The sequence below is a fragment of the Pangasianodon hypophthalmus genome, chromosome 27 (assembly GCF_027358585.1).
Source record: "Pangasianodon hypophthalmus isolate fPanHyp1 chromosome 27, fPanHyp1.pri, whole genome shotgun sequence".
In the NCBI taxonomy this organism is placed as follows: Eukaryota; Metazoa; Chordata; class Actinopteri; order Siluriformes; family Pangasiidae; genus Pangasianodon; species Pangasianodon hypophthalmus.
This window is the reverse complement of record NC_069736.1, coordinates 19320977-19333476: the sequence shown is the minus strand read 5'-3', so window position 1 is coordinate 19333476 and position 12500 is coordinate 19320977. Positions and strand designations below refer to the sequence as shown.

Sequence of the window (12500 nt, the reverse complement as noted above, 5' to 3'; positions counted from 1 at the left end):
TGTCTGTTGTTCTCTCTCTCTCTCTCTCTCTCTCTCTCTCTCTCTCTCTCTCTCTCTCTCTCTCTGCAGTTTGTTCTCAGTTCTCACGGGGTGTGTATGCCATATTCGGTTTTTATGATCAACGCTCGGTGAACACACTCTTGTCATTTTCTGGGGCTCTGCACACCTCCTTCATCACTCCATCACAGCCCGCTGAGGCCGACACACATTTCCTGCTCCAGCTGAGACCCGCCCTTAAAGGGGTGGTGCTTAGCATGATCATACACTACAAATGGGACAGGTTTGTCTACCTGTATGACACAGATAGAGGTGAGTATACACACACACACACACACACACACCTACACACAAACACACGCAGCTGTTCATGTACAGGCTACACTGTGAAAAAGTGCTGCACATTTACAGCATTTAGAGTAGTGAGAATGGTAAAAAAATTCTTCTTGTGATCGATATCTAAAAATTAGTGGATCATTTTTGTGCCTTTTATATTATCGATTATTTTAGGCGAATACAACCCTTGTTTGAGTTTTGCACTGAGATTCATCATTTAGTGCGAGTTAGTTCAGTGGTTGAATCCAGGGGTAGCTGTAGTGGCTCAGTGGTTAAGGCTTGGAGTTTCTCTGCACTGCCAAGCTGCCATTCATTTAATAATTTGCTCTCTGAGAGAAGCAGCCAAAAAGAAAGAGAAACAGAGAGAGAGAGAAACACAGAAAGAGAGAGAGAGAAACACAGAGAGAGAGAGAGAGAAACAGAAAGAGAGAGAGAGAAACACAGAGAGAGAGAGAGAGAAACACACAGAGAGAGAGAGAGAGAGAAACAGAAAGAGAGAGAGAGAGAAACAGAGAGAGAAAGAGAGAGAGAGAGTGAGACAGTGATTAAGTTACGTTGCTACATCAGGATTGTCCTAATTTATATCAGTTTGTCCTGATTTCACTGAAACCACAAACACAACTGTAATTATAATAAACCGTGTAAGTTGTAAAACAACACTATCGACCATTCTTACCCCAAATCTAAATATAACTTCAGTCACCAGTAAAGCAGATCAGATAATGACACTGGAGACCAAGATCAGATAACAGCACAGGATGCAGATTAGATAACGATATGATGTGATACAATACGCCACGGATATGATACGGAGAGAGGATATGATACAGTACAGCGCGATACGGTACGAAACGGCACGATATTATATGAAACTGCGCGATACGATACAGTATGATACGGTACAATACGGGGGACGCAGAGAGAGTAAAAACACAAGAAACACAAGAGATACAGGCTGGATAACGTCTGTCTGTCTGTCTGTCTCTCTCTCTCTGTCTCAATCTGTCTGTCTGTCTGTCTGTCTCTGTCTCTCTCTTTCTGTCTGTCTCTCTCTTTCTGTCTGTCTCTCTCTTTCTGTCTGTCTCTGTCTCTGTCTCAATCTGTCTGTCTGTCTGTGTCTCTCTCTCTGTCTCTCTCTCTGTCTTTCTGTCTGTCTGTTTCTCTCTTTTTCTGTCTGTTTCTATCTGTTTCTCTCTCTCTCTCTCTCTCTCTCTCTCTGTCTCTCAGGGTTCTCTCTGCTGCAGTCAGTAATGGAAGCTGCAGTAGTGAATGATTGGCGGGTGACGGTCCGCTCCGTCGGGAACGTTGCTGATGTTCTGGAATATCGGCGGATAATTGAGGAAATGGAACGTCGTCAGGAGAAACTCTTCGTCATCGACTGTGAAGAGGAGCGCATCAACGCTGTGCTGGAGCAGGTACACACACCACATCGTGACCCCATGACCTCACGACCTTGCCACATCACCTCACAACATCATGACCTCATGACCTCATGACCTCATGACCCCATGACCCCATGACCTTCTGATACATTCTGAGGTAGTGATGGTGTAGCAATACAAAACACTGGAGCTTCAGTAGTGCGCACTTTGCAATATATCTAGGTTAGAACAGGAAAATCACTGAACTCAACAGAGTGAGTGTGTGTGTGTTTAGTGTGTGTGTGTGTGTGTGTGTGTGTGTGTGTGTGTATAGTGTATGTGTGTGTAGTGTGTGTAAGTAGGCCATAATGTCCTACAACAGGAGAAGAGTCGGGAAACTATAAATTTTCTCTCTGCCTAAAAATAATCTTATTTGCCTGTCCTGTGCTGAACACACACACACACACACACACACACACACACATAGTGAAGGTGAGGCTGAAAAACACACACTCACTATATCAGTGTTCATTTCAAACACACACAGACACACACACAAAATCTTATTTATAGCAATGAACATATTCTCTTTCTCTGCCTTGACCTCTCCATAGTGTGTGTGTGTGTGTGTGTGTGTGTGTGTGTGTGTAGCGGGTTCTAACTGTATCCATTTCATGACGTGTTTGCAGTGAGACCTGATCTTGTATATGTTTATTAAAGTGTGTGTTTGTGCAGGTTGTGGCCTCGGGGAAAAACAGTCGAGGATATCACTACATCCTGGCTAATCTGGTGAGACACACACACACTTTTCCGAAGACTTCCTGTTTGTACATTGTTAAATTGTATTTTGTTGAGTTTATCAACTGTTCACTGATGGAGATTTGAGTCCAAAACTGTTCATAGCGATTGCAGTCCAAAGCCACGTTGATGGTTTCTCAGTGGTACCATCCACAGTAATCTCAATGATCCTCAGCAGCAGCGAGTGGTTTACAAGTGATGAGATCTCCAAGCAGAAGTAGGGCATCAGGATGGATCAGGCAGGTCCAGAGAGCAGAAGGGGTCAGGATCACTGGTATCTCAGGAGTAGCATGTGTAGCTCGACACAGAGAGAGAGAGAGAGAGAGAGAGAGAGAGAGATGGAGAGAGAGGGAGAGATTATTAGGTAAGCTTTTCGTCCTCTAATGGTTAAGGACAATGTACTTTGCATGCAGAGAGCAAGCAGGGACTCCGGCAAGACTAGCTATGACAGCATAACTGAAAGGGAGAGCCAGAAGCTAACACAGACATGAGGGAGTCCTGGGACATAAAGCTCCAGCCACTCCACCATCAACACACCTGAGTGAACGCGTGAGAGTGGGGGGGCGACAGCATCCAAACATCCCAGTTCACCACAACACTCTATGCCTGTGAACCCTCCAGACCTGCTCCTTTACCTAAGAAAACTATTCACTAAAGGCTTGACTAAACAAATATGTTTTCAGCCTCGACTTAAACACTGAGACTGTGTCTGAGCCCCGAACACTAAGTGGAAGGCTGTTCCATAACTGTGGGGCTTTGTAAGAGAAAGCTCTACCCCCAGCTGTAGCCCGCATTATTCAAGATACCAACAAATAGCCTGCACCTTTTGATAGAAGTAGGCGTGGCGGATCGTGTAGTGACATTATATTCCTTGGCAATATTTCTGAGATGAATGAAGGTGATCCTAGTAATATTATCTACATGAGCTTCAAATGAGACACTGGAGTCGATAATCACACCAAGGTCTTTTACTGCTGCACATGATGAAACAGAAAGGCCATCCAGAGTTATTATGTAATCAGAAAGCTTACTTCTAGCTGCATGTGGTCCTAGTACAAGTACTTCTGTCTTGTCAGAATCAAGTAAGAGAAAGTTAATAAACATCCAGTGTCTAATGTCCTTTACACATTCCTCAACTTTATTAAGCTGGTGTCTGTCATCTGGCTTTGCAGAAACATACAACTGTGTGTCATCAGCGTAACAGTGGAAGCTAATACCATGCTTACGAATAATTTTGCCCAGAGGTAGCATATATAGAGAAAAGAGCAGTGGGCCTAAAACAGAGCCTTGCGGGACACCAAACTTTACCTTAGTATGAGAAGAGAAGTCACTATTTACGTTTACAAACTGATAACGATCAGTCAAATAAGATCTGAGCCAGGAAAGGGCTGTTCCCTTAATGTCTACTACATTTTCCAGTCTATCGAGGAGAATAACATGATCAATGGTATCAAAAGCTGCACTAAGGTCAAGCAGCACCAGCAAGGAGACACAACCCTGATCAGAGGCCAGTAATAAGCCATTTCCCACTTTAACCAGCGCTGTCTCTGTGCTATGATGAGGCCTAAATCCTGACTGATACATTTCATGAATGTTATTCCTATGTAAGTATGAGCATAGCTGCTGTGCTACAACCTTTTCTAGGATCTTGGAGATAAAGGGGAGGTTTGATATTGGTCTATAGTTAGACAGCTGACAGGGGTCAAGGTCAGGTTTTTTAATCAGGGGCTTGATAACTGCTAATTTAAAAGATTTGGGTACATAATCAATTCTTCCCTTAGCATTGGCTATCTTTAGAAGAGGTTTGATTGTTTCTGGAATTATCTGTTTGAAGAAACAAGTAGGTAAAGGATGTAGTATACAGGTTGATGATTTTGATGATGAAATTAATGAAATTAGTTCAGTCTCTTTAAGGGGAGTAAAACATTCTAATCGCTGATCTGATATAACAGTCTAAGATTATTTTTGTTATCTTCTATTAGAGTGGAGAGATACACTGATCTAACAGCACTAAGAGCTTTTCTGTAGCTCAGGAGTATTTTCAGTTACTCGTTTCTGATTGGCTGATAGATGCGTGTTATTTTCAGTTACTTGTTTCTGATTGGCTGACAAGTGTGTGTTATTTTCAGATACTTTAATGTAACCATGACAAAAGAGTTTATGCAAGGTCATAATTAAACGTGATGTGTATATAGTTATAACATCCACTGAGATGTAACCATGGCAACAGCTGTGTGTGTGTGTGTGTGTGTGTGAATCATTGGGCAGTGAGATGGTGAGTCCTGCAGAGTGCCCTGTGTGAAACACTGTTCAGCGTGTGGGCTGTTACACATATATTATTGAAAGCAGCTGAGTATGACCTTTGACCTTTGACCTCCAGGGTTTCTCCAATGCAAGTATAGAGAAGGTTTTCTCCGGCGGTGCGAACGTCACTGCGTTTCACATCATCAACCCACAAAACCCCATCGTACAGCAGTTCCTCCAGCGCTGGGACAAACTGGACGAGAGAGAGTTCCCTCAGGCTCGGGACACACCGCTCAGAGTAACACACACATAACACACACAATACACACACACACATAACACACACACACATAACACACACACAAAATGCACACCACACACACACACATCAAATGATGTCTGTCCCTATAAATTCCTTTGTTCCCCATAGTGCAGGTCAAAAACAAATCAGTATCACACACCACATAACAACTTTCTGTGTATATGTGCATATACACACACATTGTATACATGTGTGTGTGTGTGTGTGTGTGTGTGTGTGTGTGTGTGTGCAGTACACCTCTGCACTGACCCACGATGCCGTGTTGGTGATATCAGAGGCGTTTCGGTATTTGCGTCGTCAGCGTGTGGATGTTTCTCGCCGTGGCAGCGCCGGAGACTGTTTAGCAAATCCAGCTGTTCCCTGGAGTCAGGGCATCGACATCGAGAGAGCACTGAAGATGGTATACACACACACACACACACACACACACACACACACACATTATACACACACACACACACACACACACACACACACACACACATTATACACACACATTATACACACACACACACATTATACACACACACACACACACACACATTATACACACACACACGCGCGCGCACACACACACACACACATTATACACACACACACACACACACATTATACACACACATTATACACACACACACACACACACACACACACACACACACATTATACACACACACACACACACACACACACATTATACACACACACATTATACACACACACATTATACACACACACACATTATACACACACACACACACACACACATTATACACACACACACACACACACATTATACACACACACACACACACACATTATACACACACACACATTACACACACACACACACACACACATTATACACACACACACACACACACACACACACATTATACACACACAAACATTACACACACACACACACACACACATTATACACACACACACACACACACACATTATACACACACACACACACACACATTACACACACACACACACACACACATTATACACACACACACACACACACACACACACATTATACACACACAAACATTACACACACACACACACACACACATTATACACACACACACACACACACACTCATTATACACACACACACATTATACACACACACACACAAACATTACACACACACACACATTATATACACACACACACACACACACATTATACACACACACACAAACATTACACACACACACACACACATTACACACACACACACACATTACACACACACACACACATTACACACACACACACACACATATTATACACACACACATTATACACACACACACACAAACATTACACACACACACATTATACACACACACACAAACACATTATACACACACAAACACATTATACACACACATTATACACACACACACACACACACATTATACACACATACACACACACACACATTATGCACACACACACACACACACACACACATTATACACACACACATTATACACACACACACAAACATTACACACACATTATACACACACACACACACATTATACACACACACACACAAACACATTATACACACACACACACATTATACACACACACACATTATACACACACACACACATTATACACACATACACACACACACACACAAACATTATACACACACACACACACACACACATTATACACATTATACACACACACACATTATACACACACACATTATACACACACACACACATTATACACACACACATTATACACACACACACAAACATTATACACACACACACACATTATACACACACACACAAACATTACACACACACACATTATACACACACACACACATTATATACACACACACACACACATTACACACACACACACACACATTATACACACACACACACACACACGCAAACATTACACACACACACACGCAAACATTATACACACACACACACACACGCACACAAGCATTACACACACGCACACACACACACAAACATTATACACATACACATACACACACACACACACACAAACATTATACACACACACACACATTCACACACAAACATTACACACACACACGCACACACACACATTCACACACAAACATTACACACACACACACACAAACATTATACACATACACACACACACACACACACACACAAACATTATACACACACACACATTCACACACAAACATTACACACACACACGCACACACACACACACACACAAACATTCACACACAAACATTACACACACACAAACATTACACACACACACACACACAGGTTCTGAACAAGTAATCTCCTTTTAGTTCTTATAAACCTCATTACACGCAGTAACAGTGGTGTCCAGCAGGGGGCAGCGTGAGGAGCAGATGCACCTATAACACCAGCTCTGTGAATCAGGGTTTAACTGTCCTTCTCATGTGTTTTATATTTTGGTGTGTGTGTGTTTTATTGTTGATTTTGTGTGTGTTTGTTATCATCTGTGTGTATTTGTGTGTGTTGTGTGTTGTAGGTCCAGGTTCAGGGAATGACAGGAAATGTCCAGTTCGATTCTTTCGGTCGCCGTACGAACTTCACCATCGATGTTTACGAGATGAAACCTGGTGGAGCGAGAAAGGTTCAATTCACTGCCAAAATATAATAATGTTTATAATAATAATAATAATAATAATAATAATAATATATTAATTATTAATTTTCTTTGCATTCTCTACAAATATGTAATTCACAGAAAAACATCAGCGGTCATAATTACACCATAATATAATGTAATGTTTTATTTATTTTTTTTATGAATTATTTTTCTGTAATGAAATTTCCAGCTACATTCCAGTAAAAAAGTCTTTATTTATATTTTTATCTTTTTGCAATTTTATAAATTTAAAGTATATTTACTTCATGCTTCAAAACATTAACAGTGTTAGCTAAAAAATAACAATTCGTATGTTACGTATTTATTTATTTATTTATTTATTTATTTTCTGGTACAATAAAATAGTCACCTTAGAAAATGTGTGTTTGTGTGTACTTTTGTGTGTGTGTGTGTGTGTGTGTGTGCGCATGTGTGTGTTTTTGTGTGTGTATTGTGTATTGTGTGTGTTTCTGTGTGTCTTGTGTATGTATGTCTTTTTGTGTGTGTTTTTGTGTGTGTGTTTTTTGTGTGTGTATTGTGTATTGTGTGTGTATTGTGTGTGTGTGTGTATTGTGTGTATTGTGTGTATTGTGTGTGTGTGTGTGTGTGTGTTTTTCACAGATCGGTTACTGGAGTGAATTTGAGAAGTTTGTTTACGTAACAGAGCTGCAGGTGACGAATGAAACGTCTTCAGTGGAAAACCGTACGATTGTCGTCACCACCATCATGGTGATTTCACTCTGTTACTTTTCATCATGTTTTACGTAAACTAACGGACACGCCTCCTAACGCCTCAGCTGACCAATCAGAGTGGAGCGTTGTGCAGAGCCGCAGTGGATTAGTAATAATTTTAGTGTGTTTATGTTTAACAGGAAGCTCCGTATGTGATGTATAAGAGAAATTACATGCAGCTGGAGGGAAACGATCGATACGAAGGCTACTGCGTGGACTTAGCCTCCGAAATCGCCAAACATGTCGGAATTAAGTACAAATTGTCCATCGTAGCTGACGGGAAATACGGAGCACGAGATCCTGAGACTAAAACCTGGAACGGGATGGTGGGAGAGCTGGTGTACGGGGTGAGTGGAGACCTAGTGGGAGTCACTGAGGTGATACATGAACTATTTTTGTAACTCGTTCACATTTAGCTAACCGACAGCGCGTAAAACTCGCTAGCTTTGGAAACGTTTGCTTATGTGTAAGGGGTGTGTGTGTGTGTGTGTGTGTGTGTGTGTGTGTGTGTTTTTGCTCTTACTCTGTATTTAATTTCATTCTTCTCCTAAAACGTAAACGATTCTCTGCAAATTATCTTCCTTATATTGCGTTTATCTCTCTCTCTGTAAATTTATCAATTTATAGCTACTTCTTTTTTAGGACTTTAAACCCCAGATATTCCACTTTTTAAAAACAGTTTAAAAGCATTTCTGTTATGTGTGTAATGATGGAAGTTAGCGTGTGGTTACGTAGGTAACATCTGGAGCAACATCTGCTCATTAATTAATGTTAGTAAGATTTTCAGTTGAATGATTTTCATTGAGATCAGGTTGTAATTAATTTCCCGATCGTCTGTACGGTGTCACACGTGGAACTCGGGTTGTGCGTGTGTGTTCCAGAGGGCGGATATCGCCGTGGCTCCTCTGACCATCACGCTGGTGCGCGAGGAGGTGATCGACTTCTCCAAACCCTTCATGAGTCTCGGAATCTCCATCATGATAAAGAAGCCGCAGAAGTCGAAGCCTGGTGTGTTCTCGTTCCTCGACCCGCTGGCGTACGAGATCTGGATGTGCATCGTGTTCGCTTACATCGGCGTGAGCGTCGTGCTCTTCCTCGTCAGCCGATTCAGTCCGTACGAGTGGAACATCAGCAACGGCGACGAGGCGAAGGATCCGCAGGCTCCGCCCGATCCGCCCAACGACTTCGGCATTTTTAACAGTCTGTGGTTTTCCCTCGGAGCCTTCATGCAGCAAGGATGCGATATCTCGCCAAGGTTGGTGCTTCGGCAGCCATCCCTCCACCTCTCATCCCTCCATCTCTCATCCCTCCACCTCTCATCCCTCCATCTCTCATCCCTCCACCTCTCATCCCTCCGCCTCTCATCCCTCCACCTCTCATCCCTCCATCTCTCATCCCTCCACCTCTCATCCCTCCACCTCTCATCCCTCCGCCTCTCATCCCTCCGCCTCTCATCCCTCCACCTCTCATCCCTCCGCCTCTCATCCCTCCGCCTCTCATCCCTCCATCGCTCATCCCTCCACCTCTCATCCCTCCACCTCTCATCCCTCCATCTCTCATCCCTCCACCTCTCATCCCTCCACCTCTCATCCCTCCATCTCTCATCCCTCCACCGCTCATCCCTCCACCTCTCATCCCTCCACCTCTCATCCCTCCACCTCTCATCCCTCCATCGCTCATCCCTCCGCCTCTCATCCCTCCGCCTCTCATCCCTCCACCTCTCATCCTTCCATCTCTCATCCTTCCATCTCTCATCCCTCCATCTCTCATCCCTCCACCTCTCATCCCTCCATCTCTCATCCCTCCATCTCTCATACCTCTACCTCTCATCTCTCTCACCGTGTCTCTGCATTTTACTGTCGTTTCGTCCTTCAGTCACGTGGCCGTGGTGTGTATATGTTATTTTAGCTCATCTTCACGTTTCACGCTCTTCATTTATTTGTTTTTTTGTTTTTTATACCACACACACATTCACTCGCCCTCACAGCACCATCCCTGCTGCCGGTGTTGCTGAATGTTGGGACATGTTGTTCCTCTCATTCTCCCACTCTCTCTCCTCTCACTCTTTATTTTATTGTATTTTTATTTTATTTTTATTTTCTCAGCGCTGTTTTTTTCTCTCAGAGAGCCTCCACTAAAATAACTAAATATTCACCATGAGCTGACTGTAAAGTGCACAGACTCAGTGTGTCTGTCTCTCTCCCTGTCTGTCTCTCTCCCTGTCTGTCTCTCTCCGTGTCTGTCTATGTGTCTCTCTCCCTGTCTGTCTCTCTCCCTGTCTGTCTCTCTCCCTGTCTCTCTCCCTGTCTGTCTCTGTGTCTCTCTCCCTGTCTGTCTCTCTCCCTGTCTGTCTCTGTGTCTCTCTCCCTGTCTGTCTCTCTCCCTGTCTGTCTCTGTGTCTCTCTCCCTGTCTGTCTCTCTCCCTGTCTGTCTCTCTCCGTGTCTGTCTATGTGTCTCTCTCCCTGTCTGTCTCTCTCCCTGTCTGTCTCTCTCCCTGTCTCTCTCCCTGTCTGTCTCTGTGTCTTTCTCCCTGTCTGTCTCTCTCCCTGTCTGTCTATGTGTCTCTCTCCCTGTCTGTCTCTCTCCCTGTCTGTCTCTCTCCCTGTCTCTCTCCCTGTCTGTCTCTGTGTCTCTCTCCCTGTCTGTCTCTCTCCCTGTCTGTCTCTGTGTCTCTCTCCCTGTCTGTCTCTCTCCCTGTCTGTCTCTGTGTCTCTCTCCCTGTCTGTCTCTCTCCCTGTCTGTCTCTCTCCCTGTCTGTCTCTCTCCCTGTCTGTCTCTGTGTCTCTCTCCCTGTCTGTCTCTCTCCCTGTCTGTCTCTCTCCCTGTCTCTCTCCCTGTCTGTCTCTGTGTCTCTCTCCCTGTCTGTCTCTGTGTCTCTCTGTCTCTCTCTCTCTACATGTCTGTCTCTCTCTCTTTGTTCATCTCTCTTTCTGTCTCTTTACCTGTCTGTGTCATCATCTGTCTCTGTACCCCATCTCTCTCTCTCTCTCTCTCTCTCTCTCTCTCTCTGTGAGGACTTTTGGAGGGATACCGTGTTTTTGCTGCATGTCTCCCTCTCATTGAGGAGTTTGGTGATTAGAGCCTGTCTTTCGCTGGGACTCGTCTGTTCTCCGTGTCTCACACTCTCATCACTTGTTCACCAGGACTCATCTGTCTCACTCTCTCATCACTTGTTCACTCCATCTTTCCTGATGGTCGGATTCCTCACTCTTCATTCCAGACTCATTCTTCATCATCTGGAGTGTTTATGTTTGTTATTAGCTGTTAGCATTACTGTAGAGTCACATGACTCAGGAGTGAAATCGTTCAGGAATAATATCGGATTGTGGATCAGGAATTTCAGTCTGGAGCTCTGAGCTGTCTCTCTCTCTCTGTCTGTATGTTTCCCTCCTGTGTTTTCTCTTTCTGTCTCTCCCTCTGATTCATCCCTCTCTTTTCTCCTTCTCTCTTTCTCACTTTTTGTCTCTTCTCCATTGTGTGCATATTCTCTCTCCTTCCCTGTACTTTTTTTTCTCTCTTGCGCTCTCTCTCTCTCTCTCTCTCCCACTGTCTCTCTCTCTCTCCCGCTGTCTCTCTCTCTCTCTCTCTGTCTCTCTCTCTCTCTCCCGCTGTCTCTCTCTCTCTCTCTCTCTCTCTCTGTCTCTCTCTCTCTCTCTCTCCCGCTGTCTCTCTCTCTCTCTCTCTCCCACTGTCTCTCTCTCTCTCCCGCTGTCTCTCTCTCTCTCTCTCTGTCTCTCTCTCTCTCTCCCGCTGTCTCTCTCTCTCTCTCTCTCTCTCTCTCTGTCTCTCTCTCTCTCTCTCTCCCGCTGTCTCTCTCTCTCTCTCTCTCCCACTGTCTCTCTCTCTCTCTCTCTGTCTCTCTCTCTCTCTCCCGCTGTCTCTCTCTCTCTCTCTCTCTGTCTCTCTCTCTCTCTGTCTCTCTCTCTGTCTCTCTCTCTCTCTCCCGCTGTCTCTCTCTCTCTCTCTCTCTCTCTCTCTCTGTCTCTCTCTCTCTCTCTCTGTCTCTCGCTCTCTCTCTCTCTCCGTC

At 44.0% G+C, this 12500-nt stretch overlaps 1 protein-coding gene across 6 annotated transcripts in view; it reads left to right on the top strand.

Annotated features, from left to right (window-relative positions):
- Positions 1–12500, top strand: part of gria3a (glutamate receptor, ionotropic, AMPA 3a) — a 39067-nt gene that overhangs the window by 11573 nt on the left and 14994 nt on the right. For 5 of the 6 annotated variants that reach the window (XR_008301126.1, XM_053230533.1, XM_053230532.1 and 2 more), the window contains exons 3-11: positions 70–309; positions 1561–1748; positions 2430–2483; positions 4873–5034; positions 5291–5458; positions 7621–7725; positions 8362–8469; positions 8613–8819; positions 9354–9727. Coding sequence is in view for 4 of the 6 variants with exons in the window: in XM_053230533.1 (XP_053086508.1) it covers positions 70–309; positions 1561–1748; positions 2430–2483; positions 4873–5034; positions 5291–5458; positions 7621–7725; positions 8362–8469; positions 8613–8819; positions 9354–9727 (1606 nt within the window). In the remaining 2 variants the exon portion in view is untranslated. The remainder of the gene's footprint in view (positions 1–69; positions 310–1560; positions 1749–2429; positions 2484–4872; positions 5035–5290; positions 5459–7620; positions 7726–8361; positions 8470–8612; positions 8820–9353; positions 9728–12500) is intronic. The other variant, XR_008301127.1, reaches the window with a different exon arrangement.